Raw genomic sequence first — 27,504 nt, forward strand, 5'->3', positions numbered from 1 at the left:
ACCCCCAAGAAAACCCAAAAAACCCCACAAAAAACCCAAGAAGGAGACACATGATCACCATGTCCATTCCACGCTGTCCTGGAGAGAGATGGGACTAGGGTGAGGCAGGCGAGGTATGGGGTACAAGTGCAGGAGGGCAAGTAGCTGCTTAGATTTTGCTCTCTGGGGACCTGGCTTGTCTTATCCCAGTACCCCAGCGTGGCCATGGTCCTGAAGATCCTGGCCAGTACCAGCTAAGAGGACAAAGACATTAAAGGCAAAAGGACCAGAAAACAGCAAACAGAACTGTGCCAGGGAGAGACGAGGTAAATCGCTATTGTGCCAGCACATGTTCTGTGTATCAGAACCAAATGGTGGATTTGAACAGAGATGGCCAAATGCCAGGTCGTTACAAGGGCAGCTTCTCAGGTAGACCGTGTGCGTTCAAAATTGTACTCTGCTGTGTAATGTTGGGGATGAAATTTCCCCTCCTCGAGCCTCAGTTTCTTCATCCACAAAGTGGGAATGGCAGGATTAAATGAGATGATGCTTTTGAAGCACAGTGTCTAGCATGCGGTGAACACTCAATGAATGCTCATTTCATATTCTTGTCTTTCACTTGCTCAACTCCTGGGCACACAGTAGGACAGGGGAAGGGAGGGGAAGGTGATTTGTCGCCTGGTGCTGTAACGTGTGGTCAGATCAGGCCTCTGTCAGGATGTTTCCTGAGGCTTGGTCTCTGTCCCTCTTTCTCTCCTGAGAGGCACACGAGTCTCCTTTCTGCTGCTGGGCTTACTGCAGGAGCCACTGGGTGCCCGGGCCTAGGGAGGCCCCAAAGGGCTCCTCCCCTGAGCTGCAATCCCTGGGTCTTTCTTGTTTCTTCCAGGCTGCTAAGGATCCTCCCAGGATATGTGCGCTGGGGGCTGGGGCTGGTGGGACATGGCCCTGGCCAAGGTGGTCAGGGCAAGTGGAATCATGTGCTCCCACCACCGGCCCTCAAAGGCTCTTTCCTCATGTTGATGATTAAACTCAGAAGAATGAGGATGCTGAGTGCAACTGTTCTCAGGGCTGTTACGAGGCTGGGAGTGACCCATCTCTGTGGTTCAGGGGCTGGAACTTGCGCAAATGTGGGGAAGTTGCCGGGAGGGATTTTTTTCTTTCTTTTTTTTTTCTCACAGCCGATTTGCACTGTGCAGCAATGAAAGTCATGAGCTACCACACACCGGTTAGGAGACCTCAGCATTTGCCCCTCCAGAGCCTTGGTTTCTTTGTATCTAAAAATGTGAGGACAGTCCCCATCTTTTAGTTGATGTGAGCGTTCAATGAGATTACTACGCACAAAAAGCTCAGTGCTAGGCACAAGGTAGGCACCCGGTTAGGGGGCAGTGGATATTCTTATTAAAGAACATTGCAAATGCTCCCTGTGGACATGAATTGAGCCTCAGAAGGCTCTGGGACCTGTCTGGCCCCCAGTTCTCTGCTGCTCCCATGTTTCTTTGAGAAGGGATTCTGGGAGCTGGGGGTGTGTGATGCACCCATCTGAACTTAGTGTGCTAATCAGTCAGTCCAGATGCTTTGAGCCGCTTATGCCAGGCCAGTTTGCAGGCCCAGTGGTTGGTCCCATCTCAACAGTTCTTCCCCAGGAAAGCTGGGGCTGGGAGGTCTAGAGGAGGGGGCTGGAGGAGCTGGATATTGGACCATCTTGATCCTAGCTGGGGACATTCAGGAGCCTTAGTCTCGCTCAGCACTGTGGCCTCCTAACATTAAAAAGAATTAAACATTCTCTTTAATGTTATCCCAAAAGACTATCTTACCACAAGAAAGGCAAGAAGAAGGGCAGCGAGTGGGACATCACTTTCAGGGTAGCCGAAACAGCCAAAACATTAGGAGATTCTGAGGGTTCTGGATAATGTATGAATTAGAGGGAAGCTGTCTGCCATTTGATGAGGTTAAAAAATAGGAAGCATAGCAAGATCTTCATTCCTTTCCTTCTAATCCTTCATTCCTTTCTGTTCTCTTTGCCGCAGACTCCCCAAACGCCCTGCTCCGAGGAGTGACCCCTCTTAGGAATCACAAGTCCTGAGTGAGGGCTCGTGGCAAGCCACTGCTGGGCTGAATGTCTTTAGATGACTGCCCAGTTAATCATCCTACGACCATTCTATGGTCAGCCCCACTTAATTGGAAAAGAGACCGAGACCGAGGTGAGGCAACCAGCCCAAGGCCACATGGCAAGGCGTGGCAGGGCTGGAGAGGACCCAGCAGTCTGGTTCCAGCCAGGCGTATAGCCCGTTCTCTACCCAGCCTCTTGAGCATCTTGCCAAAGGAAAACCTCAGCGAGAGAAGCGCTCCCATCCATACTCACATCATTGAAGTGCTTGGTGGTTTTCATGATATAAGGGGTCCTTTCATTCTTTTCCAGTTTCATCCATCCTTGTCCGAAGAACTCCCTGTGGGAAGTAAGGGGAGACCCAGGTGGAGGAAGTGAGGTTTGCCTTGCTGATTTCATTGCTCCATGCTTTTTATTTTATTTTTATTTTTTGGCTTTTTGAGGCTGTCATTTTGGGGGAACGACTTTCTGCAGAACCCTGGAAGGAAGGAACCCTGGGCTGAAGTCCAGCTCTGCCTTGTTGCAGCTGTGTGGCCTCAGACAAACCCTTCACAGAGCAGGGCTTCAGTTTCCTCCTCTGTAAAATGGGAATAAAGACGATCCTTTCCTCACAGGATTACTGGGAGGCTGAAAGAAGGTGTGGGAAGGCACACACCTTATTGTGAGGTACAGTGGAAATAATTTGTTATGAATCTTGTTTTCTGACAGGGAGAATTCACATTTTAGTCATTGCAGCAGCTGGTCTGTAGGATGAGGGAATAGAAGACTCTAAAAGGGGGCAGATAAAAGGCTTAAAATGCCTGCAAGCCAACTCATAGGCTCCTGACATCATGAAGTGACAGGGAGAGGGGACCTTGGCAGAGTCCTGTGGGCAGAAGGGGCCAGAGGAGGTGATCTGTGTTTGAAAACATAACCCGCTTCTCCTCCTACAGGGACATATCAGGAATATCAGCTGCTTCTATGTCCAGGAGATGTGACAGGTTTCCAAAGTGCCGACGCTCTCTATTTACACGAGGCAGCACCCACGCTGGGGAGGGCTGCGAGAGTGCCAGGTGGAGCTGAGGCCAAAAGCCCCTCAATCATTCAAATCCGGTGAGCTCAATTTTGGGAAACCATTCTGGGACCATTGTTAGGAATTGAGACATATTTGTTACAAGGATGTTTACTGCAGCGATAAATATAAAAGTGGAGACTGAAAACACCCTCGTGGCTTAGTAACACACTGTTAGAGAATGCTGTGCACTCATTAAAAATAATGTTTACAAATGCCATTTTGGCATAGCGTCAGATGAAGGACGAAGGATACAAAATTATATAAGTAGAATAACTGCAATGAATACCAGGGATGACTGAGGCCACAGCAGGTAACAGCAGGCCTTGGGGCTTCTTCAAAGTCCACACCTGTGCCCTAAATCAGCTCCTGGAGATCACTGGACCCACACACGCGCCCACGCTCATACCTGTGTTCACAGTTTCTCACAGGTACATGTGCACACACACATGAACACATGCTCTTTTCTAGATACTGTCTTTCTAGGAGCTCTGAGTTAGAGATGATTCCAGAAAGGTGTGTATGTGCAGCTGATAGGTAAGGAGAGAACTTGGTGGGCAGGAACGGAAACAGGCTTCTCCCTCATTCTGCGGATCCAGGCACTATTGTTTTAAGCTGTGGAGGGTCCGCACAGCTCTGGAAGTTCACTGCATATGCTTCTGGGGTGCTGTCCAAGACAGTGCCTGAGGAAGCAGGGGGAGGCAGGTGCTGCCTGCAACACTTACTCATAAGGAATCTTCTTGAAGACGAGGTGGTCTAGCAGGGTTAGCTGCTCCGCAATCTCTAGGGCCGAGTGGTTTTCAAAGGGCTCAGCCTTCACGCCTTCAGCCTGGTTTTGAGTTAGGGGAGCAAGGTTTTGAGTTAGACCCACCACGAACACCTCCTGGATTCTCAGCTGCCTCTCTGGGGGTTCCTCCCCCTCGAATTTGGTGGGCGGGTGGATGGGGTATGATGCCACCTCGAATCTGGTGGGCGGGTGGATGGGGTATGACTCCATATGACTCCGCCTGGAATCTGGTGGGCGGGTGAATGGGGTATGACTCCGCCTCGAATCTGGTGGGCGGGTGGATGGGATGTGACTCCGCCTCGAATCTGGTGGGCGGGTGGATGGGATGTGACTCCGCCTCGAATCTGGTGGGCGGGTGGATGGGATGTGACTCCGCCTCGAATCTGGTGGGCGGGTGGATGGGATGTGACTCCGCCTCGAATCTGGTGGGCGGGTGGATGGGATGTGACTCCGCCTCGAATCTGGTGGGCGGGTGGATGGGATGTGACTCCGCCTCGAATCTGGTGGGCGGGTGGATGGGATGTGACTCCGCCTCGAATCTGGTGGGCGGGTGGATGGGATGTGACTCCGCCTCGAATCTGGTGGGCGGGTGGATGGGATGTGACTCCGCCTCGAATCTGGTGGGCGGGTGGATGGGATGTGACTCCGCCTCGAATCTGGTGGGCGGGTGGATGGGTTTTGATGCCACCTCGAATCTGGTGGGCGGGTGGATGGGATGTGACTCCGCCTCGAATCTGGTGGGCGGGTGGATGGGATGTGACTCCGCCTCGAATCTGGTGGGCGGGTGGATGGGATGTGACTCCGCCTCGAATCTGGTGGGCGGGTGGATGGGATGTGACTCCGCCTCGAATCTGGTGGGCGGGTGGATGGGATGTGACTCCGCCTCGAATCTGGTGGGCGGGTGGATGGGATGTGACTCCGCCTCGAATCTGGTGGGCGGGTGGATGGGATGTGACTCCGCCTCGAATCTGGTGGGCGGGTGGATGGGATGTGACTCCGCCTCGAATCTGGTGGGCGGGTGGATGGGATGTGACTCCGCCTCGAATCTGGTGGGCGGGTGGATGGGTTTTGATGCCACCTTGAATCTGGTGGGCGGGTGGATGGGATATGACTCCACCTCGAATCTGGTGGGGGGGTGGATGGGATGTGACTCCGCCTCGAATCTGGTGGGCGGGTGGATGGGATGTGACTCCGCCTCGAATCTGGTGGGCGGGTGGATGGGATGTGACTCTGCCTCGGATCTGGTGGGCGGGTGGATGGGTTTTGATGCCACCTTGAATCTGGTGGGCGGGTGGATGGGATATGACTCCACCTCGAATCTGGTGGGCGGGTGGATGGGGTATGACTCCGCCTTGAATCAGGTGGTCGGGTGGATGGAGTATGATGAGGGAAGGTGGAGGGAAGGGAATGGAGGGAGATGGGCCCCGCCCTGTTGTGCTGGTGTGTGCAGCCCAGTGCTCGGACTGCCCTCACCCACCCTGCCAGGGAGCTCCCAGCACATGCATGAGACAACCGAGGTTTTCAGACGTGAGCCACTGGCCCAAGTTGCTAAGCTGGAAGTGCGCTGACTAGGACTGGAGCCCAGGTCGTCTGACTCCAGGCTGTGCCTGGCCACTCCCTTCAGGGTCCGCCTGAGCCAACAACTGGCTCTATACAATTTCCTTTTGAAACTAGCAGGTGTGGACTCCCAGGCGTGATTAGCTCCTGGGATGGTCCTGTGCTTAGAAGACAGCTGACCCACCTTAGTCCTGGGCCTTAGTCAATGTCTCTGGTCCCCAGGGGCCACCCTTGGATACCGTCATTAAGGGTGTCCACTACTTGGGCCCTATGACCAGAGAAAATCTTCAGGGAAACATTAGCCAGGGGACAGTGGTGCCCACGGCAGGAGATGGATGAGAGGTGGACATGGGGAGGCCAGTGTATTGGGCACAAAGGCCTCGTGGAAGGTCTGCTGGATCTGCGTGAGGAGTGCTGGAAGGCGGTGGGTAAAGGGACAACTATGTTGGTCTTGGGAGGAGCCTGTTAGGAACAAGAATCCTCCCCCATCACCACCTCAGGACCAGCTGGGCCACACAGGAGGAGAGGAGAGGGGTCAACTCCTCGGGCAACAGGTGCTCCAACAGATGACTGTCTTGTGGGCCTCATGCTTTCGCTTTCTCATGCTCACTTCACTCTGTCCAGAAGTCCTAGCGGGCTGGGCTGAGCACCCACAACCAGCCCATCTGCTGGGTCCCAAAGGAAGTGGGGCCATCTCTCCTAAACTAAGTGTCTCCCTTCCTCCCATTTCCTCCTCACATGAGCACTGAGGTCTGCACCAAGGTGCTTGCCACATGCCGAGACAGAAAGGCAGGAAACACTGGCCCTGACCTCAGGGAGCTCCAGCCTAAGTGGTTCCAAGTCATGTGAACGGAGCGAGGACCGTGGAGAAAAACAGCCTCTGTGTGTGTGCCATGTGGGTGCTGTGTGTGTGGTGTGTATGGGGTGTTTGTGGTGTGGGGTATGTGTATGTGTATGTGTGTGTGTGTGTGTGTGTGGTGTGCCTGTGGGTGATGTGTGTATGTGGTGTGTGTGGTGTGGTGTGTATGTGGTATGTGTTTGTGTATGTGGTGTGTGTGGTGTGGTGTGTATGTGGTATGTGTTTGTGTATGTGGTGTATGTGGTGTGGTGTGTATGTGGTATGTGTTTGTGTGTGTGTGGTGTGGTATCTGTGATGTGTATGTGGTGTGTGGTGTGTGCATGTGTGGTATCTGTGGTGTGTATGTGTGTGTGGTGTGCTCCTGTGTTGATGTGTGTGTAAGTGGAGACTGAAAACACCCTCGTGGCTTAGTAACACACTGTTAGAGAATGCTGTGCACTCATTAAAAATAATGTTTACAAATGCCATTTTGGCATAGCGTCAGATGAAGGACGAAGGATACAAAATTATATAAGTAGAATAACTGCAATGAATACCAGGGATGACTGAGGCCACAGCAGGTATAATGTGTGGTATAATGCGGTGTGCATGTGGTTGTGTGTGTATATGTATGCGTATGTGTGGTGTGGTATGTGTGTATGTGGTATGTGAGTGTTGTGTGCGTGGAGTGTGTGGTGTGGCGTGTGGTGTGGTGTGTGTGTGGTGTGTGCCTGTGGGTGATGTATGTGGTATATGTGGTGTGTGTGTGCATGGTATCTGTGGTGTGTGTGGTATCTGTGATATGTGTGTGTATGTGGTGTGTGTGTGTGGTGTGCACCTGTGTGGGTGATGTGTGTGTGTATATGTGGTGTGTGTATGTGTGGTATGTGGTGTGGTATCTGTAGTGTGTGTGTGGTGTGGTGTATGTGTGGTGTGTGTGGTGTGTGTGTATGTGGTGTGTGAGCACTGTGTTTGTGAAGTGTGTGTAGTGTGTGTGGTGTGATGTGTGTGTTGTGTGTGTAGTGTGTTGTGTGTGTGGTGTGGTATGTGTGTTTGTTGGGTGTGCATGGCATGTGCGTGGTGTCTGTGTGTGTGTGGTGTGGTGTGTGTGTGGTATGTGTGTTTGCTGGGTGTGTGTGGTGTGGTATGTGTGTTTGCTGGGTGTGTGTGGTGTGGTATGTGTGTTTGCTGGGTGTGTGTGGTGTGGTATGTGTGTTTGCTGGGTGTGTGGTGTGTGTAGTGTATGTGTGTGGTGTGTGGTGTGTGTAGTGTATGTGTGGTGTGTGTGGTATGTGTGTTTGCTGAGTGTGTGTGTGTGTAGTGTGTGTGTGGTGTATTTGGTGTGTGTGGTGTGTGTTTGGTGTGTGTAGTGTATGTGTGGTGTGTGTGGTATGTGTGTTTGCTGGGTGTGTGTGTGTGTGTGTAGTGTGTGTGTGGTGTGTGTTTGGTGTGTGTGGTGTGTGTGTGTGGTGGCTGTCGGTGAGTTTTTCCTGGCAGGGCTGCCCTGGGCAGGGAGGGGTGTGTACAGAAACCAAGGTGCAGGAGTATGGATGTTGGAGGACATGAAGTCTTTGGGAACGTGGAGAGGAGAGTGGCAGGGCCACTGGGATGCCAGGTTGTAGTGAGAGGACCCAGGCAGGGGATCCCCTGTGTGCTCACAGGGAGGGGACCCTCAGCTTCTGAAGCAGCTGAGTGAATAAATACAGGTGGGCAGCCCAGCCACCTTCCCATCTGAGGGTACTGTCTGGTGCCCTGGGGTTGGGCTGAACTGATAGGGCCAAGGGTAAGCTCAAGGAGCTGGGTGGCTTATGGTCCAGAGGCCCAGGCACTGTGGGGCCCAGAGGCCTGCACCAGTACCAGTGGCCAGAAGAGGCGTTCTGGCCAAGGTGGGTTAGTTGGCTCCTTCTGCTCCCTTCTGGGGTGGCCTGGGAAACAGGGTGACCCTGGAAGTGGACGTCAAAACTGACAACTTCCTCCACCTTTTATAGGCTTTTGAAAATCCTCGCTGTCTCTAGTGAGGCCGCGGGGTCCTCTCAACCCAGATCTGCCCCACACGGGCTCTGGTGACAAGAACGGGCAGCTCAGCGGCTGTTTGTTCTGGAAGAACCTCAGGCTGTTCACGAAGGAACAAGGGGCCCTCATGCTCTTGAGAGGTAAACATTCCAGGTGGGCCCCTTTTGGGAAACAGGAGCAGAGTACAGTCAGCTTCCCTTCAGCTGCCAAGAGGAGCACTTCTGTCCTGGGGTTTACCCAGCATTCTGGCCCCAAAGGGTCAGTCTGGAGGAAGTAGGGTCTGGGCACCGTCAACCTCCCTGCCTGAGGAGCACGTGTGGGTTCCTGGGGGCCCAGCCCTGCAGCGCTGCTCTGGGGGCGGAGTGTGGGCAGAGTGCTTACAGCTTCATAGGTGCCCGCACCACTTCCAGGAACCAGGAGGGCAACATGGGAGGGGTGGGGGCAGCAGGGGCCCAGAGCCTAGAGTCCCAAGTCCTCACGCTGGCTACTTCCAACAGACTGAAGGTCACTCAGCCAGCAAGGGGCTGAGCCAGCATGGCGCAATCTCTGCCTCTGGTGGGGGTGGTGTGGTCAAAGTGAGTCTGTCTTGAACATCCCTGGCTGCTGTGATGCAGGGGCCAAGGGCTCTGGGGTGGCTTGTGATGGTATTCTAGGGTGCATAGCATTGACTTGGAAAAAAGTGGGCTGTAGCAGGACACTGGAAGTGCACAAGACCATCATTCCCTTACTCCTTGTGGAATGCCACTATGAGCTTGGATTTGTTTGTGGTAAGCACAGCTCTCTCTCTGGGGTCCCATCATTTCTGGGCAGGTGGTGAGCTGCAGCCTGACTTCTGGGGATGAGGCAGTGTGGTAGACGGAATGAGGAAGAGTTGTCACTCTGGAGTCAGCCAGACCTGGGTGTGAAGACCAGCTCTTACACTGCCACTAGGGCCTCCCCTAGAGCCTTCGGAGGGAGCACGACTCTTCCAACATCTTTTTTTTTTTTTTTTTTTTTTTTTTAGATGGGGGTCTCACTCTGTCACCCAGGCTGGAGTGCAGTGGCTCGATCTCAATTCACTGCAACCTCTGCCTCCTACGCTCAAGCAGTCTTCCCACTTCAACCTCCCAAGTAGCTGGGATCACAGTTATGCGCCACCATGCCTGGGTAATTTTTTGTATTTTTGGTAGAGATGGGGTTTCACCATGTTGCCCAGGCTGATCTTGAACTCCTGACCTTAAGTGATCTGCCCACCTCGGCCTCCCAAAGTGCTAGGATTACAGGTATGAGCCACCGTGCCTGGCCTCCCTCTCACATCTTAATTTCAGACCAGAACTATGAGAGAATAATTTTTTTTTTTTTTTAAATGAGACGGAGTCTCCCTCTGTTCCCTAGGCTGGAGTGTGCAGTGGGTGATCTCGGCTCACTGCAACCTCCGCCTCCCGGGTTTAAGCGATTCTCCCACCTCAGTCTCCTGAGTAGCCGGGGTTACAGGAACCTGCCACCACATCTGGCTAATTTTTGTATTTTTAGTATTAATGGGGTTTCACCATGTTGGCCAGGCTGGTCTCCACCTCCTGACCTCAGGTGATCTGCCCACCTCGGCCTCCCAAAGTGCTGGGATTACAGGTGTGAGCCACCGTGCTCAGCCCATTCCTGTTTATTTAAGCCACCCAGTTTGTGGTATTTTTTCACAACAGCCACAGAAAATGAATACAGGTGATGCCTGTGCTGGGTCAGGGGTCCTGGGCAGGAGGACGGGGAGGAAAGTCTTGGAAAGCAAGAGGGTGGGCCCGGCTCACCATCTGCGTGATCTCCTCCAGCGTGATCTGGTTGTCACCTGGGTCCTCCTGGGTCAGAGTCCTAGGCAGGAATGAGAAAGCATGGTGAGCCCCACTTCACTCCTCTGCAGCCCCTCCCCAGCTCAGGCAGCCCCACACGGCCTCTGCTCTTACGCCCCTCTGTCCTCGTCATCCCCATTGCCAGGAGCACCCTTTCCTCTTCGTTCTTCACTCTCTTCTTCCTGATGGTCCTGACCCTCCTGGCTGTGGGAGGTCCCCTTCTGGGGCCCTCTCAGTCCCTGGGCTTTCTGCATCTGATTGGGTGGGAATGGCCTTTCTGCCACCTCAGACAGGGAGCCCTTGAGGGAGGGACTGTATCTGATTCAGCCCCATAGCTCTGGTGCCAGCATAGGACTGGACATTCAGCAGGCACTCCTGCGAGCACATGGATGACGGGATGCATGAGAGGAAGGAAGCACAGGGAGTGGGGAGGCAGCAGTATGGCAGCCACAGGCCCAAAGGAAGGACTGCAAGGATGGATTTGGGATTGCAGAGGAGAGTGATACCCATGGTGGGGAATAAGGGTGGAGTCTCAAAGTCAGGCCAAAGTGCCTCACGCTCACAGTGATGGCCTCAGAGTCACAGCTGGTGAGTGCCAACGGAGGCTGCGGACGCTGGAGAACCAGGCCTGGGCTGCATGGGGACAGTCGGGTCTGCAGGCCTGCTGGAGCTGCAGGGAGTGGCTCTCTGGATCAGCCTGGCAGAAGGCATTGTTGTATATCTTACAGCTGAGGAAATGGCCCCTCAGGGAACTGCCTCACCTGGGGTCCTGCAGCTGGAGCATGGTGGGCCTATGCTCCAAACCAGGGCAGCCAACTCCAGAGCTTGCTCTTTCATCGCACCCAGGGAACAGGCTCCCCTCCGAGGGTGGCTTTGATCAATATGCTCGGTGGGGGGCTCCACATACTCCTAAGGCCTCCTGGGAGGATGTGAGCGGTGGTTGTGTGCATATGCATGCGCGCGTGCGTATGTGTGTGTGTGTGTGTGTGCACACACTCTGGCCTCTGTACTGAAGATGGGGAGGTCTGAAAGAGATTTTAGGACTGTGAGCCTGAGGGAAGAATGGGCCCCAGCATGGGGCCTCGACGGCCTGGCTGGGGAGGAAGACTGGGCACTCTGGTCACAGGCAGGACTTGGTGGAAAGTCTGGGGAGGCTGAGGCCAGGCAAGAGGTGAGGAGGAAAGGCCAGGGCCCAAGCCCTCACACCTGGGCTGGGCTGGGAGCAGACAGGCTGAGTCGGTAGGTGCCCGCCACCCACTGAACAGCTTGTAGAAGTGACACCTGTGATCTCACCCCAGCCTTGAAGTGGGTGTTATTCACCCATTTTATGGATGAGGCTCAGAGAGGGGCCTTGCCCAGTTCACATGAGTCACTGGCTGAGCCAGCTCAGACATGGGGCTGCCTGACCCTGACCTCCACCAGGAAAGGACAAGCATGGGTTTGAGGATAAACAACTGAACTGAATTCAATTCAACAGGCACTCCCTGAGCACCTACAAATCAGGCCTTGCCAGCACTGTTTAATAGATCTCTGCAGTGATGGCAGCGTCCTACACCCTGTACTGTGCAATGTAGGGGCTGCTAGCCACATGTCAGGGGTGAAGCTGAGGCTGCTGGGCTCATGTCATTGAGGAGCTGAACTTTAAATTTTATTTAACTTTCATTAAGATTTAAATAGCCAAGGCTGGGCACGGTGGCTCATGCCTGTAATCCCAGCACTTTGGGAGGCCGAGGCGGGCGGATTGCCTGAGGTCGGGAGATCGAGACCAGCCTGGCCAACATGGTAAAACCCTGTCTCTACTAAAAATAATAATAATAAAAAAGTTAGCTGGGCGTGATGACAGGCGCCTATAATCCCAGCTACTGGGGAGGCTGAGGCAGGAGAATTGCTTGAACCTGGGAGGTGGAGGTTGCAATGAGCCAAGATCGTGCCACTACATTCCAGCCTGGGCGACAAGAGCACACACACACACACACAAAAGATTTAAATAGCCTTGTGTAGCTAGCGCCTACCATATTGGATGGCACAGGCTAGACAGGGGTTAGCAGCTGTGGACACACATGCAGAAGTGTGCTGGGTTCTTGCTTCGAAGAGATCAAGGTCTGGCACAGGGTGGGGAGAGAGGAAAGGACAAATGGACTACCCAGGCTTGAGCCTGTCCCCAAGAGCTCACCTCTACCCCAGCACTCCTACTTGGGGCTGTCCTTGACAAGGGCGCTCTTCACCTCCCTGGCCTCTGACCAGCCCACATGGAGGCAGAAGGCAGGGCTCCTGTCCCAGCAGGCAGTCCTGAGCCAGGAACCAGGTACTGCCTTTACCTGATGATGTTGGCTGCAGCCTTCCGCTCCTGGGTCAGGAGCTCCGGGTCGTGCATGACTTCTTCCAGGAAGCCGATCACCTTGCATTTGAGCTCATCGTTGGTTTCAAAGTCCTGCCGGGAAGGCATGATGGGTGGCTCTGGTTACTGTTTTTGAGCTGCCCTGAAGTGGTCTGGGCCCAGGCCAGAGGAGGGAGCTCCAGTTTCTATTCTGCCCAGGGCAGGCTGACCTGCCTCATTTCCTTTCTGCTGGCTTCCTGGCAGGGCATGAGAGGCTCTCCAGGCCTAGAAAATCTTAGATAAAGGCACTGGGGCCAGACCAAAGCCCATCCTTCAGCTGGCTGCACCCCGGGCCAGCGAGGCACAAACCTACCTGTACCCCTGCTACAGGCAGGGTGGATAGACAGAGGCTCATTGTCCCTTCCTTGTCCTTGGTTCCCTCCTAGGGAATCTGAGCAGTCCTCTGGGAACATCAGGGTGGCACACTTGATCTCCCTCCCTCCTGCTGCCCCACTGCCAGCCATCAGCTCACTCTGCCCGCAGCTGCTTTTGGAAGGCAGCTGGTTCCTGGGGCCATTGCCTGGTGGTCCCCAGCAGCCTGCCCAGGGAGGGCTCCCACCCACCTGAGAGTGCTTGGACACCCAGTGGCGGAGCACATTCAAGACACGATTGGTGGCTGCTCTGCGGATCACAAACTCCTTGTCTCCATTCCTTTGGTCTGGGGGAAACCCTGGCAGCATGCGTGGCAGAGGGGAGAGAGGACAGGTGAGGACAAGAAACAGAGCTTGACACTAGTCTGGATTTGCCTCTTGGATCTGGCTGAGCTGGCCTGAGAGGGTCATGGGCAGAGGGATAATAACATATTTAACAACCAGTGTCTGACCAATAGCACAGATGTCATGGCTTCTCAGTGGACATGGTCCATGCATGCCCAGCCTCTTCTAGACCTCTCCATCTTTCAAGAGCTGCTGGAAGGTTCAGGCAGCCTCCCAAGACAGAGCCATGCAGGCCCTCCCCAGGGACCAGAGCTCATGGGGGCCCCTATTCCAGTCTCTGCTGCAGGACCAAGGCTGCAGAAGTGGGAGGTGGGAGCATGGGGGAACAGAGGTTCCCACGGGCAATGGGCTTTATGTTGAGTAGAAGTTGGCCAAGTAGCAAAGGGCGATGGGTGGGAAGGAAGGGGCCTCCAGGCAGGAGGGTCAGCACTAGCAAATGCCTACAGGGTGGAAGTTTGGGGGTGGGATGGATGGTATTCAGTTGGGAGCTGGAAGAGGAGGGTGCAGGGCAGGCTGTGCCCTAGATGTGCAGTGGCCCTGGCTCTAGGTGTGGGGTTCAGGCCCTGGGTGTGTGCAGAGCCCCAACCAGTGCAGAGAGGTGGGGATTGTGACCCCACACCTCCATAAGTGGAAGGCGGTGCCCAAGTCAAAATAATGATTCAGGAAGCTTCGTGTCCAGTGAGTGAATGTAATCAATTGAAGCAATTTAACAGGACCCACCTGTGCCTTCAGCAGCACACCTTAAACACCCACAGCAGAACAAGTCCCTGGGACCATGCTGGTTATCACCTGCCATTGGGGTTGATCATGGGGAGGACCCTGTGAGCGGAGACCACCCCACATACCTGCACTGGCTAAGGACATCCTCCGGTACTTCTCCTTGTTTGGGGTGCCCTCGTTGGCCCCCGCGGTTGCTATGGCAAAGGCGGAGGCAGCCGACAAGGCACTGCGGTTATTGTCCAGTTCGCGACAGGAGGTCATGACGACTCCATTGTTATAGGAAAAGAGCGGGAACTCTGCAGAGAGGAGGGAACGAACCCTCAGCTGTCTCCAGTCCCAACTCCTCAGGCTGTTAGAAAACCAGGGGTCCCGAGGCTAGACCAGCGTCAAGAGCCAGCAGGCTGTGTCTTCAGGGTACGAGGGCATGTTGGGTGGTGCTGGTTTGTGTGTGTGGGTCTCTCTGTGTTAGAATCTCTGGGGAGAGTCACACCACAACACCCTTAGGGCTGCCCCAGGATGGGGAGCACCCTCCTGCTTCTGAAGAAGGTCTCCAGTCACCCCTTCCATCTTTCTGCAGCTCTCAACCCCTTCACATCTCAGGTCCAGCTGGGCACGGGCCTGCCTGAGGGCAGCATCATGAGTTTTCTTACTCTCTCAGTCTACTTGGGATTAACACATAACCTGTTCAATGTCTGACATCCGTAACAATTCATACTGATGGGCTCATGGGCACAGTGGGATGGAGAGAAGATGGCTCTTGGAGTCCAGTCACCTAAGTTGAAATTCTCCCTTATCCCCTACTAGCTGTGTGACCTTGGCTAAGTTATTTAGCCTCTCTGGGTTTCAGCAATCTCCTTTGAATAACAGGGATAAAGCTTCAAAAGGTGGATATAAAGATTAAAGGCGATAATATAGATGAAAATACTTTGTATTAGGTGAAAAGCTATATAAATGCTATGGAATATCATTGCTATTAGTAATAAGAATAATAATAATTTTTAGTAGTAATGACAGGAGAAGCCTACTCCTGAAACCTTTGGTTTCATCTTGTCTCTAGAAAGCAATCCAGACTAAGACAAAATAGCAGATTTATGCTGTGAGGCACAGATGATTTATTTTAAGGACTCAAAGCTTATTTCTGAAATTTGGCTCTCCATAGGCTCTGTTTCTGTGTGTCTGAGCAGCTGTGGCAGGGCTACAGTGCGTTTGGGCAGTTTCTCTCTAAAGTTCGATGACCCCGTTACCTATCGGGTTTCTTTTGAAGGCCTGGATAGTGGGGAGCTCAGGCTGCAGGCTGCCCTTTGCATGTGAGAGCAGGGGCATTGGAGAAAGCTGTGTGAGGAGGGGCTGCCTGGGAGGTGGGTCCCCTTGGAGCTCTCTCTCACCATTGGGTATCTCACAACCCCCTTGTATAGGGGAAAGGGCTTTATGAAAACCAGAGACCAAGACTGCTTCTCAAGGACCCTTCAGGATCAGGAGTCTGAGACTGCAGGTGAGCAATGTCACCACCTCTTGGAGTCTTTCCCCTGATTTGAAAAACCTGGCCTTTCTGCAAGGTTGTCAAGATGATGAAAGGGGCCTGCGCAGAGCCTGACACGCAGTTCAGGAAGCACCTTCTGAATCAGGATCTTCCATGAATGAGCCCTAGATGCTGAGCTTCCCTGCCCACCTGTGCTGGGTGGGCTCAAGGCAATCTTGTTTGAAGTTGGGAGAGTGACTTGGTTGAGTTGAAGAGCAGGATCTACCTAGCCAATGTTCTAATGCCCACAGCCCCTTCCCCCGGGGTGGGTCGGGTGGGTCGTGAAACATCAGAAAAGTTACTGCTCCTAGGAGCCACTCATAAAGCATAAGGGATGACACCCACTTGCCTGGACTCGACTTGACCTGCTGCCCTCTCCCAAACTGGAAATCTATTTGTGGTTTTGAACTGGTGCATTGTACCTGAAGAATTTTTGCTTTTGACTGATTTGGGTGTTGTTGGAGATTTAGTTGGTGATGTTTCAGTATCACCATCATCACTCTGGTTTTGATCAATATCTGACTCCTCTCTCATGGACACTTCTGAGCCTGGGAGAAAAGAAATAAGTAATTTTACTTTTCTCAATTTTAATTTTAAAATTTAAATACCTGTTTTTAAAATTATGTCTATAATTTACTGAAGCAAAACAGAGTAAGCTTGCGATACAGCTGCTGGAGACAGCTTAACAGCTTTGTTTCCCACAGGACTTATCAGAACCTTTCTCTTGCTAACGAGCACCGTCAATCTCCAAGATGGCTTTTGCTCTACCAGGGCTTCTCAAACCTTACCAGACACACTCGGGGATCTTGTCAGAATGCAAATTCTGACAAGATCAGGGGTCTCAGGTGGGGCCTGAGTCTGCATTTCTAACAAGTTCCAGGTGAGGGCCTCTCTTTTTTTTGCCGAAGCTTCTTAGTTAAGGTGACCATCTGCTCCAGTTTTCCTCTGCTTTTTACCTATTGCCCCATGCCCCTGGTCACTCTTAAAAAATGTCCTGTCTCGGACAATTAATTATAGAGGCTTCCTAATCTTGGGAGACTCATGGTCCACACACCCTGGGGAAGCTGATGAATTATATTAAAAGCCTAGGTCTGGCACAGTGACGTCTTGGTCAGAAACTCTTAACTGCTCTGGGCCTCAGTTTTCCCACATAGAAAGTGGATGTAGTTGCATCTGACCTTGAGAACCCAAAAAAGCCACAGGTCTTCTCTTTAGACAATAATGTCCACACGCACACACATGCACACACATATTTATACATACATAAATACACATACACATACACACACACACACACACACAGTTTGGCACACAATTAGGTTCATGGGCTCCTGGATCATCAACCAAGAAGCCTGGTACAAGATAATTTCTCAGGACTGCCTTGCGTTACATTTCAGAATGTGAAATTATAAAATTTCTGGTAGGCCATTTCCTTGGTTACTGACTTTCAGTTGCACACACCACCCATTAACTGCATGTGCCATAGTGAGTGTTACTTGGTAAGGAGCCTGGTGGAGGATTTATCTCACCCCAACTGTGCCCTCTGCTGGGGTGCCCTCTGCCTTCCCTCTTGACAGCTTGGAGGAGAGAAATCCTTCCCTCTTCAAAGGCCTTCTCCTCAAAGCCTGGGGCATCTGACCAGCCCTGGTTTGCACGTGGGTGTGTGCACATGCTCTCATGTGCTAACCAAGACAACGCTGGTGGCACCCAAGATGTGGCCTGATCAGATCTAAAACAGAACCAGGCCTAACACTTTTAGAACGGTCAGGAAAAACCGTGAGAGTAGGGAGGCTCCAACCTGTCCTGGAATTATCTCCAGCCTGTCCTGGAATTATCTCCAGCCTCTGTCTCACACCCAGCATTTCAGGTCTGCCTGGCATCCAGCTGTCCCCGAAACACACAAGGCCTTTCTTTTCTTGCTCCTCAGTCATTCCCATCCTGTTCCCATGGTCTAGAATGTTCTTTCCTCTTGGTAAAAATCAAGATCGAACAGTTCTTCCAGGAAGCCTTCTATGACACCCCCAATGGTGTTCTCACCCCAACCTCTGTGTCCCTCAAGCATCCCCCTAACACACGCCATTCATATCAGGTGTCCACATTTCAGTGTCTGGTCTGAGTCCTCAGCCAGACTGAATCCCAGGGGGCAGGAGCTGCTGACGACCTCTTCTCTCCTGGGCCCTGAATGGTCCTGGCCCAGGCCCCGTCCTCTGCAGACATGGACAAACACAGGGATGCCGCAGGATGCTGTGGTCAGGGCAGAGGGATGCCTAAATTGCTCATGATGGGAACTGACACTCATCTAAAGTGTGGTGATGCCCTGGGAATTTCTGCCTGCCTCCCCCCGCAGCCTAGGCTCCCTCATAGGGCTACCTCTCTGCACCGCGCAGACTCTGTGCTGCCTCCACGATCTGCCTGGTGGGACCCCCAGCCTCTCCGTTCCTTCCCCATGGGAGCAGGAAGAGCAGCCCTGAGGCCTTGTTGGGCCAGGCTGAGCCTCAGTGGGGCTGGGAGGCTGGGGGGCAGCTCCGACGGCATGGCCACTCACTCTGCTTGCTGAGCACCGAAGGGTCTTCGGGCTTCTCAGGGGTCGTATCGCCCTCATCTGGAATCTTGTTGGTGAAGCTGCTGGACACATAGAGCTTGCTGGTGTCCAGTGTGGCCTTGCTGAAGGGCGACATGGCCGAGTACATGCTGGTGTAGCCATTGGAGCTGCAGCTGAGGGCGGCCAGGTCCAGGGCCTTGCCGCCGGTGATAATGGGGATGTTCAGGGAGAGCTTCCGCCGGCGGCTTGGCGATGATGTCTTGGTGATGGACAGAGGTGGTGGCGAGGAGAACTTGCGGGTGGCGCGCGGGGACTTGGGGGGGTCACCATACAGAAGCTTGTTGTTCTGGCCACTGGCAAACAGAAGCTCCAGCGACCTGTTGGGAGGGCGGGGGTGGGGGTGAAAATGACAGCGTAGGCCTGCCTGCCCTCCTAGGCCTGGGGGCTGTCTCCAGCGGGGTTCAGAGTGGCAGCAATGGCTCCATCATTCTCATGATCCCTGAAACCGAAGCCTGAGCTGATCTGAGCAGGGACAATGTGATTAAATGGCCTGGGGCCAAGGGTCCTGCTCTGGATGGTTTGGGCAGAGGATATGGAGCTTCTGTGCTCCGTCCCCCACCCACTCAGGGCAGCAGCTGCAGCGTCTGACCTGAAGTGCTAAGGGTCCCCTGACCTGCAGGCTGTGCAAAACCCCCTCCATCCCACACAGGGCCTGCTCCCGCCTACATATTCTGCCCTCATCTTTAGAGAGGTCCTCAGGCGTGGTTTGTGGAATGAGGAAGCTGAGGCTCAGAGACAGGAAATGACTCATCTGATGCCTCCTACTCTAAACCCAGGGTCCTTTCCACCTGCCATGAGGCTTGAGTGGCCCTATATGCAAACTTAGGGGGATGGGAAGCTGAAAGTGTCCCCTGCTATCCTCATGACAGGGTCCCACTTCAGGCCAGGCTGGAAACAGGTTACACATCCAGAACAATCATAGCTTGTTTCATCAAGGCTGTCTGCTCCACTTTGCGCACAGGATAGGATTTCTCTCTTAACCCTCACTGTTGCCTCAGAACGTAGGCACTCTTAGTCCTACAGGATAACTGTAGGAATGTCATAGGCAGGAAACTGAGGCTCAGAGAGGTTAAGGGACTCAGCCAAGGCCACAGGGCTGAGAGCAGTCTCTGAACCAGCCTCTTTGTTCTGCAGGGCACTGCTGCTGGGAAGGGAAGGGCACTGCTGCTGGGCCCCTGGGAATGATCTCGGTGACTTTTAGGGGTAAATCCATCCTGGATAGGATGTTTTCTTCTGCTTTCTCAGAGCCCTGGGAAGCGGATCATTGAGGTGTCAGAAGTTCAGGGCAGAGAGGCAAGATGTGCCCTGCCCCAGTGAGTCCTGAGGTGGGGGCAGGAGGAGAGAGCAGAAGAGGGAATGGGTGTATTCTGGGTCATTGCATTGCTCTGGCAGCAGAGGTGTGGGTTGGGGGAGGAATGGTGAGGTTCCTGGGGAGCCCTGGGGAGCCAGTGTGATTCAGGAGCTCTGCTCCAGGCAGCCCTAGAGCTGAGGCTCTGGCTTCATCTCTTGCCTAGGGTATTTTGGGCTGGGGCACTCAGAGAACCTCTGAGCCTCTGAGGGCTGGGATGGGCTGTCCACAACTGGGATCTGGGCAGGTGGCCTCTCAGAAAAGATAATCACCTACCATTCCTGGATGGGCTCCTCCTGGAGCAGTGAGGCCCATCAGGGGCCTGAACCAATCCCTGAACTTGACCTACTGTTGGGCAGCCTTGACCAAGTCCTTCATTGCTCCATGTCTCTTGGGAAGCCAAGGCTAAGGTGGCCGGCATTCCTTATGTTGACTCACTCCAATTAGGCCAAAAAGGGCTCCATCGTTTCTCAGAGTAGGAGGTGGCCCAAGCAGAGCAGGGGTAAGATTCCCTTCTCTCTTCCTTTCTTCCTTCCTCCCTCTCTCCCTTTATTTTTCTTTTTCCCTCTCCCTCTCTCCTTCTGTCCTCCCTCCCCTCATTTCCTTTCTCTTTTTTCACCAAAGGAAGCACTGTCCTTTTATGAGGGTGGGACCCTGTGCTTCCAGGAGTGGGGCTAAGAGGTGAGAGCACCCTTTACACCCCAGGATCCCTGCAGGTGGAGATGGAAGAAGCTGAGACTGAGCAGTAGCACCAGACAGGTGAGCTATCCCTGCCTCTCTGCAGAGGGAAGCTTGGTTCCAGGGGAGAGGGGGCAGTGGCAGTGAGCATCACACAGCTCCCCAGCACATGTTACTGCTGCTCCCCCAGGGACCTTCCAGGTCACCCCCCGACCCTGTGCAAGCCCAGTTTTCCTCCAAGACTTGGAAGCTCTGTGGGCATAGGAGGATAGGGCACCTCAGCCACCTGGCAGGGATGGCACTGATGGGCTTCTTGTAGATGGTAATGAGCTTGTCCAGGACCACGACGGCGGTGGTGAAGACCCGGTAGGAGTGCAGGAAGGTGTTGAGGAAGTCGATGCTCAGGAAGCGCAGGTCTGTCAGCCTCTCCAGCAGCCGCTCCACGCTGGCGTAGCGGATCTGAAGCACTTTGCAGGAGTTCATGGTTTTGCTGAAGCGAATGTCAACATCATCACAATATAAGGATGCGTCAGACCTGAGAGGGGAGGAAGGACGCAGGTGACATGGGTCTAAAGGCATCTGAATGGTATCCACCAGGCCTGCTCATCACTGCTTCCCCCACACACTGACAGCCCAGGACGGTCTTATTAAGAGAACAAGCTTGGGAAGGATGACATTGAAGGAGGAGTACAACTTCGTTTTTCCAATATCCTAAAAACCCTCCATTATAAAACCCCTAGAAGTACAGGAGGAATATTACAAACTTAAAAACGTGTTGTTGAGTTCACAAGATACAAGGAACTCTGTTCACACAAATGTGTACGTGAATGGGGTGCAGTGGCTCACGCCTGTAATCCCAGCACTTTGGGAGGCTGAGGTGGGAGGATCACTTGAGGTCAGGAGTTCGAGACCAGCCTGGTCAACATGGCAAAACCCTGTCTCTGGTAAAAATACAAAAGTTAGCTAGGTGTGGTGGCGCATGCCTGTAATACCAGTTACTCAGGAGGCTGAGGCACAAGAATCGCTTGAACCCGGGAGATGGAGGTTGCAGTGAGCCGAGACTGTGACACTGTCCTCCAGCCTGGGTGACACAGCAAGACTGTGCCTCAAAAAAAAAATGTGTACATGAACGTTCTTAGCAGCATTATTCATAATAGCCCGCCCCAAAGTGGAAACCACCCAGGTGTCCATCAGCTGATATGTGGAAAAACAAAATGTGGTCTATTCGATCTGCTAGCAGCTGCCAAGATGTGAGGACAAAGGGGCTGAGATGGGTGTGAACTTGCAGGGGTCTTGTTTCAGCTGCTTGTGAACTTGAGGTCAGCAGCCGCTACAGGGGGTAGTGGGAATCAGTGGCCCTGAAGGCTGCTGTACCACACAGCGCCCTCTGGTGGTTCAACCACTGGAATCGTGTTTTATTGGTCATCCAATGGGAGCTATCAGGACTCTTGAGCAACTGTGGGTTTTCATTTTTTTGGACATTGTCTTTGTCATCATGTTTTACTTTTTGTTTTGACTACCAAGAATCTTAGAATCAAATATAGTGCTCATTACTTTTTATTTACTTCTTTATTTTTTGTTTGTCCTTATTACATACTGTTGGCTGTATCTAGTTTTTGTTTTTTGTTTTTTTTTTTTTTAATGAGACAAGGTCTCATTTGCCCAGGCTGGAGTGCAGTGAGGTGGTGCAATCCCGGCTCACTGCAGCCTTGCCCTCCTGGGCTCAAGCGATCCTCCTGCCTTACCCTTCCCAGTAGCTGGGATTACAGGTGCATGCCACTATGCCTGGCTGATTTTTGTATTTTTTGGTAGAGACATGGTTTCACCATGTTGCCCAGGCTGGTCTTGAATTCCTGGGCTCAAGAGATCCTCCCACCTTGGCCTCCCAAAGTGTTGGGATGTCAGGTGTGAGCCACTGTGCCCAGACTATCTAGTTTTTCCTTTTCTTTTCTTTTCTTTTTTTTTGGACATGGAGTCTTGCCCTGTCACCCAGGCTGGAGTGCCTCTGCCTCCACGATTCAAGTGATTCTCCTGCCTCAGTCTCCCGAGTAGCTGGGATTACAGGCACACACCACCATGCCCAGCTAATTTTTGTATTCTTCGTAGAGACGGGGTTTCACCATGTTGGCCAGGCTGGTCTCAAACTCTTGACCTCTTGATCCACCTGCCTCGGCCTCCTAAAGTGCTGGGATTACAGGCGTGAGCCACTGCACCTGGCTCACCTGTTCTTTCGAGGATATCTTCTACCTAGGAGTGTAGATAGTGCTCAGAGGAAGCGAGCAAATGGACATAGCCTCCCTTTCACACTATCTTTCTTAAATGCTTTTCTTTGGAAGCATTCTTGGGATTTGAAATAAACAAACAACCTTTATTGAGCACCTTCAATAAGCAGGGTGGGGGGATTTCTTTTTAGGATGAGAACAATATGGGAAAAGCACAGGGCCTGAAAGGATACTGCAGTTCAAAAAGAGACCATTCCAAAGAAACTGAGGAAATGCTGCCTTCTAAGTTAGCTTTGCTGCAAGACACAAAACGTTTTAGAAGACTCCTGATTTGGTTTCCACCAAGATGCAGGAAAATATGCACTGCATCTATGGGACCTCGAGAAGCAACCATGAAGAGGGAGTAATCCGATGTCAGAAGGATTTCCTGGATGTGAAAAACAAGAGTGCTGAATTGAAGGCTGGGATGAATTCAGGAAATGGCAGATCGGACAATCAGAAAATCAGAGTGGTCTATTAAACACATTTGTGGAAGTGCCCTAGAAATCAGAGAAGGACAAAGAGGTTGAAATGAGAGAAAATGGAAGCAACACACAGTGGACAGAGAGAGGACCTCTCACTGCTGTGAGACAAAGTAGCAAACGAGAGAAGCCACGACTGCTCATTTCTGCTCGACGGCATAACTCCACAAGGCCCCCGACTCTGTGATGATGTGCAGCTCTCTGGAAAGATGCTTTGAGGACAAAGCAGGCCAGAGCATATGGCCTCCCAGGTCTCTTGCCTGAGTCTCTATTCTCCCTACAAGATAAATGACCCTTGTCCTTGCCTTTCCCAAACATAAGATGACGTCTGATGGGATTAGTGAGGATGCCTCTGTCATCTCTAACCAGATGTATTCTCATGCCCAAACCTTTATGTGATTCTGCTTCAATGTCACTTCTCAGCAAGTCTGATGTGATTCTGCAGGTGCTGAACCCCCTACGTGCATGTAAGCTGGCTGAAACACTGTGCTGGGATCTGATAGGACCTCCCTGAAGGGCGGCTCCCGGGCTGCCAGCCTCCGTCTATAGTCCTCAGGAAGGCTTCTAAAGAAAAGAAACCTGAATTCTTTAAAAGCTTGATCATTTTTCCTTTAGTCAACACTAAAAGTCTCAAAAGGAAGGCGAGAAACTGTGAAGAAGCACTAATAAAAGAAATACTGGGCTGGAGGAAGTGCCTGGGACAGCAACATCGAGTAAGGGCTACGTCCAGCCCTGGAGGCTGAAGGGGCTCAGGAACTGTCTCTCAAATGAAGCCAAGTCATTCCCACTGGGCTGCATGTTTCAGAGGGAGAGGACAGCCACTCCCACATCATGGATCCCAAAGCATCCAGCCCAGGCCTGGCATCCAAATAGGGATCATCTGACCCCTCTGGCAAGGGTTTGCTTCTAGCACCTTTTCTGTGGGCTCCTGCTTACTGGAGGGGGAAGAGAAAGTGAAGAAAAGCCCCCACTTTCTCTACTCCTTCCTGTCCCTTTCCTTCTCTGTTTTTTTTTTTTTGTTTTTTTAAGACGGAGTCTCGCTCTGTCACTCTGTCACTCAGGCTGGAGTGCAGTGGCGCCATCTCCGCTCACTGCAAGCTCTGCTGCCTCCCGGGTTCATGCCATTCTCCTGCCTCAGCCTCCTGAGTAGCTAGGACTACAGGTGCCCACCACCATGCCCGGCTAATTTTTTTTTTTTTTTGTATTTTTAGTAGAGACGGGGTTTCACCATGTGTTAGCCAGGATGGTCTCCATCTCCTGACCTCGTGATCCGCCCACCTCGGCCTCCCAAAGTGCTGGGATTACAGGCGTGAGCCACCGTGCCCAGCCCCTTTTCTGTTTTAAACCTCACAATCACTGTTGGTTCCAGTGCCTCTGGTAACTCCAATACTCTTTTTTTTTTTTGAGACGGAGTCTTGCTCTGCCGCCCAGGCTGGAGTGCAGTGGCCGGCTCTCAGCTCACTGCAAGCTCCGCCTCTTGGGTTCAAGCCATTCTCCTGTCTCAGCCTCCCGAGTAGCTGGTTTTTTTTTTTTTTTTTTTTTTTTTTTTAATTGAGATGGACCCCTGCTCTGTCGCCGAGGCTGGAGTGCAGTGGTGCAATCTTGGCTCACTGCAACCTCTGCCTCCTGGGTTCAAGTGATTCTCCTGCCTCAGCCTCCCAAGTAGCTGGGATTACAGGCGCCCACCACCACACCCAGCTAATTTTTTGTATTTTAGTAGAGACGGGATTTCACTGTGTTGCCCAGGCTGGTCTGGAACTCCTGACCTTATGATCTGCCCACCTTAGCCGCCCAAAGTGCTGGGATTACAGAGTGAGCTACCGCACCTGGCCTCTTTTTTGTTTTTTTGAGACAGAGTCTCACTCACTCTGTCGCCCAGGTTGGAGGGCAGTGGTGTAATCTCGGCTCATTGCAACCTCCATCTCTGGGGCTCAAGTGACTCTCCTGCCTCAGACTCCTGAGTAGCTGGGATTACAGGCATGCACCACAATGACTGGCTAATTTTTTGTATTTTTAGTAGAGATGGGGTTTCACTATGTTGGCCAGGCTGGTCTCGACCTCCTGACCTCAATTGATCTGCTTGCCTCAGCCTCCCAAAGTGCCAGGATTACAGGCAAGAGTCACCACACCCGGCAATATCCCCAATATTCTGTAGAACTATCCTGGACTTCCGCTTCCCTGTATGCAAAATGGGAGGGTGCATTAAAGTAGGCAGACTGGTGGCAGTGGCCCAGGACTATGTTTCCAGACTCAACACAAGAGAGTGCTGTGATCCATTAGCAATGTCTGCCAGGGGCTTTGGATGGGAGATGACTGGCTTGAGTGCCAGATACTTGCTATCCCTGCTAGAAAGTGTATTCAGTGCCTTAGAATGTGAACATTTTCTCATTGGAAATTCAGATCTGCTTCTCTCTGATCTTCCAACACTTCTTGATGAATGCTCCAAGTGGTATTCCTGTCTCCCAGGCATCAATGACAGGCGTTGCCTGAAGGGAAAAGGACTTTCTCTTTCTTTTTTTCCCAGGGACAGTGCCCCCACCTTGAGTCTACCTGCTCTTGAGGTCACATGTTGGGGCAGAGCCTCAGCCCCAGGAGCCTGGCAGGTGGAAGAAGACTTTTCAGTTTTGGGTTGCTGGTGGCTGACCTGAGACCCTGACTGCTACATCCACCCACAGAGCTGCTGTGGTAAGGCCTGGATGCATCATGTTGGGGGCTAGTGGGAGTACTTGGGCCACATAGGGTGTATGCCTTTGTCTTGCAAACCCAAAATCAGGATGCTGTTGACTCACAGTCTGAGAGTAGGGAACTGTACTAGAAACTCAGCATGTTTTGGGAGACATATGGGAGGAATACCCCCAACTCCCCGCCTATCATCCCTACACCTTTCTCCAGCTAGGCTCTCCACTCCCCACTCTCCCCATCAGAGTGGCCAGCAGCAGGGAGCCTGCCACTCCCCTGGTTTGTCTCTATCACCTACAGAACAAAGCCCCACTCCTCGCCTGTCACATTACGGTGATCTGACCCTTGCCCACTGCTCCAGCCCCATCTTTCACTACGTCGTATGGATCGCTATATTATTTAAGAAAGTCAAATTGGGCCATAAAAGTAAGAGAAATAAATAAGGAAGATAGATGAAGCTAAGTACAGAAGACTTACACTAGACACAGTATACCAAGGAGAGCACCTGCATGCTGAACATAGGAAGGGACAGAGGGACCAAAGGCACTAAATAGCCACAAGGCGCCAAATATTGATGCTATGCTTAATATTCATGGGGCATATGGGACATTCAAATTTATTAGGTCTTAAGTCAGCCACCTATTGGTGATGGCTGTTCTGGCCCTTTGTGGCCCCTGCCCAAGAAATGCAGAGAAAGGTGTAGCTGTTCTCCAGGTGAACTGATGGCTGCAGCTGTGGCCAGGCCTTCGCCCCTACACCGGGGAGAGGGCAAGTCTGTGCCATTGGCCCAAGTGTTTTCCATCGCATGGGCTCCTTGGTTCAAACTTCACTCCATCAGCAGCTATCCCATCTCCATTCCCTGGTGTCTTGCTATGTGTTTGTAATTGATACACCATTAGCCAGGTGTGGTGGTGCACACCTGTAGTCCTAGCTACTTGGGAGGCTGAGGTGGGAGGAACACTTGAGCCCAGGAGGTTGAGGCTGCAGTGAGCTGAGATCACACCACTGCACTCCAGCCTGGGTGACAGTGAGACCCTGTCTCAAAAAAAAAAAATCAATACTCTAGGCCCCAAAATGAAGCATCTTAACTTAGCCTATGAATCTATTCCAAAGCCTCTAGAATAGTTTGTCTGGTAGTGTACCTGGAGACCACAATTGCCTTCATGACATGTCACTCTCCCCAACCCTGCACTCTCCCCAAACACCATGCACTTTTTTGCCTCTGAACCTATGTTCATGCTGTGCCGTCTTTCCAGAATGCCCTTCCCCCTCAGTCATTTAGCAAAGTCCAACTGATCCTTCCAGGCCAGCTCTGATGTCCCATTCCATAAGAAACCATCCTTAACTGTGCCAGGTAGATCTGTCACTCATCCTCTGGACCTCACCTGGATTACACAGATTCCATTCTGCAGCATGCGCTACACTGCTTTCTAATACTCTCTCTATGTGTCTCTCTCTCACTAAACGATGAATTTCCCGAGGACAGAGACCCCACCTGCTCATTTCTGCTTCCCTGGTCCCCTCACTGGTCCTCCTGTGAAGGAAGCCAGGCTTTAGATTGGTAGCAGATGGGTCTTTAAAGTTGTCATTTTAATCTGGACATTCCATTCACTTTATCACCATCACAGTTCAAAATTTTGTTATTTTTTCTTTCATAGGTGATTTTAATTTTATTAAAATTAATAACATTTTAATAAATTTTATTAAAATTTATTAATATAAATTTTATATTATTTTATATAAAATTATATATTATAGTAATATAAATTATATTATATTATATTATATATACATATATAATATATACATATATAATATACATATATATAAAACATATATACATATATACATGTGGTGAGGTCTCGACTCAATGCCACCTCTGCCTCCTAGGCTCAAGTGATTCTCCCATCTCAGCCTTCTGAGTAGCTGGGATTACAGGCATGTGCCACCAGGCCTAATTTTTGTATTTT

The 27,504-nt window shown here is 52.1% G+C and overlaps 1 protein-coding gene across 4 annotated transcripts in view; it reads right to left on the bottom strand.

The window, feature by feature from the left end:
- The window catches only part of RASGRF1 (Ras protein specific guanine nucleotide releasing factor 1), a 128,950-nt gene that overhangs the window by 24,851 nt on the left and 76,595 nt on the right, over positions 1 to 27,504 (bottom strand). Inside the window, exons 14-23 of one of the 4 annotated variants that reach the window (XM_010379645.2) lie at positions 27,030 to 27,068; positions 20,390 to 20,647; positions 18,030 to 18,403; positions 15,907 to 16,032; positions 14,091 to 14,261; positions 13,093 to 13,199; positions 12,471 to 12,583; positions 10,114 to 10,174; positions 3,863 to 3,966; positions 2,342 to 2,426 (exon numbers count right to left, since the gene is read on the bottom strand). In XM_010379645.2, the coding sequence (XP_010377947.2) occupies positions 2,342 to 2,426; positions 3,863 to 3,966; positions 10,114 to 10,174; positions 12,471 to 12,583; positions 13,093 to 13,199; positions 14,091 to 14,261; positions 15,907 to 16,032; positions 18,030 to 18,403; positions 20,390 to 20,647; positions 27,030 to 27,068 (1,438 nt within the window). Of the gene's footprint in view, positions 1 to 2,341; positions 2,427 to 3,862; positions 3,967 to 10,113; positions 10,175 to 12,470; positions 12,584 to 13,092; positions 13,200 to 14,090; positions 14,262 to 15,906; positions 16,033 to 18,029; positions 18,404 to 18,941; positions 19,897 to 20,389; positions 20,648 to 27,029; positions 27,069 to 27,504 lie in introns of those variants that run through there. The other 3 variants (XM_010379646.2, XM_010379647.2, XM_030931776.1) reach the window with 3 other exon arrangements.

Source organism: Rhinopithecus roxellana, chromosome 5 (assembly GCF_007565055.1).
Source record: "Rhinopithecus roxellana isolate Shanxi Qingling chromosome 5, ASM756505v1, whole genome shotgun sequence".
Lineage (NCBI taxonomy): Eukaryota > Metazoa > Chordata > Mammalia > Primates > Cercopithecidae > Rhinopithecus > Rhinopithecus roxellana.